At 37.6% G+C, this 4,262-nt stretch overlaps 1 protein-coding gene across 1 annotated transcript; it reads left to right on the plus strand.

Moving 5' to 3' along the window:
* Positions 1 to 249: 249 nt before the first annotated feature.
* Positions 250 to 3,886, plus strand: LOC142555147 (putative E3 ubiquitin-protein ligase XBAT31). The gene is made up of 8 exons (XM_075665853.1): positions 250 to 548; positions 660 to 719; positions 897 to 968; positions 1,043 to 1,164; positions 1,271 to 1,411; positions 1,489 to 1,596; positions 1,991 to 2,249; positions 3,005 to 3,886. The coding sequence occupies exons 1-8, from the start codon at positions 369 to 371 to the stop codon at positions 3,380 to 3,382; spliced, it is 1,320 nt and encodes a 439-aa protein (XP_075521968.1). The 5' UTR covers positions 250 to 368; the 3' UTR covers positions 3,383 to 3,886.
* Positions 3,887 to 4,262: the final 376 nt, after the last annotated feature.

Raw genomic sequence — 4,262 nt, forward strand, 5'->3', positions numbered from 1 at the left:
ATTTAAAATTCGAGACAGGGGAAAACCAGCAGTCGGTAAGATATTACCTGGAAATAAGAATTTTTTGCTCTGGCATTATCAACTTTCATTAAATATCAATTTTTAGTACTTTATTTCGGGAATCTAACTGCTGCCCGTTGCAATTAGCACCTTCTAATACGGTCAGCTGCCCGTTACACATTTCTTCCCTCCCCATTTCCCGGGCAGCCGGAACTCCAACTCTTCAAATATATCCAAACTACTACTGAACACTTGCATCCTTCCCTCCATTCCTCCTGCGACAACCACCTCTCCACGGTGGCTGCTCATTTCAGAGTGGCGGTGCCCTGTTCTTATATAGTTCCGGGGTTTCTTGAAACATAAGAGTAATGGGCCAGGGGTTGAGTTGCAGAACTAACGAAGAGCGGGAGCTGTTTAGTGCAGTGCAGTTGGGGGATTTGGAGACTTTGGAGGAAGTTTCGAAATGGGATTCGAGTCTTATTCATGGAACCACAGTGTATGATCGCTACTCAACTTTGCATATTGCTGCAGCCAATGGACAGATCGAGGTAGGATTCTTGGAAATATATGTTTAGTTTCTTTATGTTTGTGGATGTTTTCTTGGTCTTCTCTGGATCTTTTGTTTGAGTATGGGCTCTTGTTTTGTGAGTTGATTTCAGATTCTTTCTTGGATTCTGGATCAAGCGGTAAAGCCGGATTTATTGAATCGGCATAAGCAGGTGCCTCTTATTCGTTTTTGTGTATGCGTAGTACATGAATGTTTGGAAAAGTTCGGATTTTTAGTTTGTTTCTTTGCTAATTTCGTCTTAGATTGCTTTGTCTATCTGTTCTTTTAATGGGATTAGTTCTATATTGACGACTTAGTATTGGATCTTTGGTGATTTTGATTTGTGTAGACTCCTTTGATGTTGGCTGCAATGCATGGCAAGATCTCCTGTGTTAAAAAACTAATGGAAGCTGGTGCCAATGTATGTATGTCTAACAAACATCTTCTATGCATTTACAAGTTTCCGGCCCCATTAACTTGGGATTTTGGTGACAGATTTTAATGTTTGATTCAGTCAATGGGAGAACTTGCTTGCACTATGCTGCTTACTATGGTCACTCTGATTGCCTTCAAGCCATTCTTTCGGCCTCGCGCGAGGGGCAAGTTGCTGCTTCTTGGTAAGCTTTTTTCAATATTGACTTTGAGATATCTAAAAGAGGCCGTTTATTTATTATCCTGCATCATGTACATATATAAATCCCACATTTTGAACCCAAATTATAGGGGATTTACGCGTTTTGTAAACATTAGAGACCGCAAAGGAGCAACACCATTGCACTTGGCAGCCCGAAGAAGACTACCTGAATGTGTCCATTTATTGTTGCAAAATGGAGCCCTTGTTTGTGCTTCAACTGGTGGATATGGGTATATTGTTGTCACAAATTTATTACTTTGTTTTTGGTTGTTTGAGAATTAGAGAGTTGGTTTCTACTATTTAACAGCTTTCCAGGCAATACTCCTCTTCATTTGGCTGCAAGTAGCGGTTCACTTGATTGCATCTCAGAATTGCTGGCTTGGGGCGCTGATCGACTTCAACAAGATGAATCAGGGTATTTTTTTACTTCCCTAAGTTTTATTGGACTTGAAGCCAGTCTGCATGAATTAGGTTGGATATTCTTTGCTGCAATTTTCAATAATTTTCATATTTATAGTTAAATCTTGCTCAGATGTTTTATGTGATTTGCATGGCATCACTTTTTGTGTTCTGGACGTTAAAATTTCATTATATGAGAATATTACTCGATTTAGTATCCTTTCATTTCATAGATATATTTTTCCTAATCAGCAAGTATTTTTTTCATCTCTGTTTAAAATTGTGAAGCAAAAAAGAAATCATTTTTTTTATCAATCTTGCAGAAATTTAGATTTATAATCGAGAATCCTCTATTTTCAAGATTTTTTTTAGTAGAATATTCTAGCTTTAGTGGTTCTTACATGGTTTAGGAGAATACCATATATGGTAGCTTTAAGGCATCACCACGGTGCGTGTGCTGCTTTGCTGAATCCATCATCTGCCGAGCCTATTGTCTGGCCATCACCATTGAAGTTCATAAGTGAGCTTAATCAAGATGCAAAAGCTCTGCTCGAACGTGCTTTAATGGAGGCAAACAAGGAGAGGGAAAAGGCCATCTTAAAGGGAAGTTCACACTCACTTTCATCTCCATCAGGATCGGTCTCTGTGGTTGATGACCTTTTATCTGAGGTACTTTTTATTGTCTCTTCAAGAGTGATTTTTTACGCCTTTTCACATCGCATGAATATGCTCACTGGAAACTTATTTTCCTTTTTGATTACTTTATGCGTCATTCAACCAAGACCATTTCTTTGTAATTTGTTCCTTTTATTTCATTTGTTGATACATTAGTCCAGAAGCTTGCAAGTGTAAAGTTTGTTGATTACTTGCGCGCTCCGACTGATATCTTAGAAATTTAAAGGATAAATACATGATTTTTTCCCTCTTTGTTCCCCGCATTGGATGCAGTTCGAAAACTTTCTTATAGTTTTAAATTAATGTATGCTTCATTTCCGAGCCAATGTCATAGAATTGGTGCTTCTTGGTTCAATATTTGTTTTGAGGAGCAGTATTTGTCTTATCAGTTGACTTCTATGTGGGACTATGATCAAATTGTGTTGTGATTGTTGTCCTGTTTAAAAGATTTAAATTATATAGTACACATCATTATACCTTGTAATAGTTTTTTATCGTGGATACTGGCCATTATATATTAGTTCCGAGCAGGGGCGGAGGCAGTGTGCTTTTCACCCGGGCTAAAATTTTTAAAAAAATTTATATGTAAATTTTTGTATAATTTTGGATAAATTTGATAATAGTTCGGGTATATTAATTTAAAATATTATAGATTTTAGAGTTTAAATTCTAGCTCGGGTAGAATCGGATTTCTGGCTCCGCCATTGGTTCCGAGGAATGATAGGATTCAAATTGACTATTTCATGCAGGCAAATGATACCGATCTTTGCTTCATATGTTTTGATCAAGCATGCACCATAGAGGTTCGAGAATGTGGTCATCGCATGTGCGCTCAATGCACTCTAGCTTTGTGCTGCCACAATAAGCCAAATCCAACAGCCTCATCCCCTTCTGTACCTGTTTGTCCATTTTGCCGGAGCAACATAGTCAAATTGGTCGTTGCTAAGGTTAAACTTGATAATGCTGTGGACAGTGATGTTAACTCCTCTAAGCCGAGAAAGTCTTGGAGATCCCGGAATTTAAGCGAGGGAAGTAGTAGTTTCAAGGGTCTATCAGCAGTAGGCTCATTCGGGAGAATGGGCCGTGGCTCAGGCAGGATCGCTGCTGAGAACGAATGGCTGGACTAAAACCATCGAACCTTGATACACAGACCTGAAATCCGAAAATCATACCTAGAACCATGCTGCCATTTTTGTATATTATATGCATATCCCATGATTCGTGTCAGCGAGTGAATATATCATCTAGCTATCGGTCGAAGTTGGTTCTTGCAGGGGTTGATATTGTCTTAAACTAGGAAGGATTATTTTCAATATTGGATTCAATTCATCACAACTTATGAAACATAAAAATCCTCCAGAAACACTGAAGCAAGTGATCATAGTGGAAAGTGTTCGTTGTGTTGTCCAAATTGTTGTTTTTCCTTGTAAGAAAATTGTAAAAAAATATATATATGTTGCTAGAAGAAAGGACTGATTCCTACACTTCTGTTTGTCATGTGGGGATTTGTCCTTGATTGGTTGAATTATTTGTGTACCTTGACAGCATAATGCATGTTCTTATCATAAATATTGGGACAGTGAGATAAGGTCACTTATCCTTGGACCTGGTCTGAACCTATAATTGATTTCCTTCATATGTGTGTTGGGGCAATAATATTATCATAAAATGCTTATTTGTTAGTTCAGTATTTATATTTTGTTGGTTTGCATTGATTTCTTGTCTGATAGAATTAGGTAATTAAAGATCACAACCTTGCACCAAGATATGTTGGTAGGTGGATGACACATAATTTTTTTGCGCTATGTTGTCATAAATGAGCTTTGAACTCGAGACATAGTTTAAAACTTGTAGTTGTCATCAGTTGAATAAAATTTTTGAGAGTTGCATATATAAACTTGGACAATCTTTCTTCTTTGAGATAGTTTTTGGGGTTGAGTTAGCTCTAAGTCCCACTTTTAGTATTGTATAAGAGCACAATCTTCTTCATTGAGCTAGCTTTTGAGG

Source organism: Primulina tabacum, chromosome 9 (genome assembly GCF_025594145.1).
Source record: "Primulina tabacum isolate GXHZ01 chromosome 9, ASM2559414v2, whole genome shotgun sequence".
NCBI classification, from domain to species: Eukaryota; Viridiplantae; Streptophyta; class Magnoliopsida; order Lamiales; family Gesneriaceae; genus Primulina; species Primulina tabacum.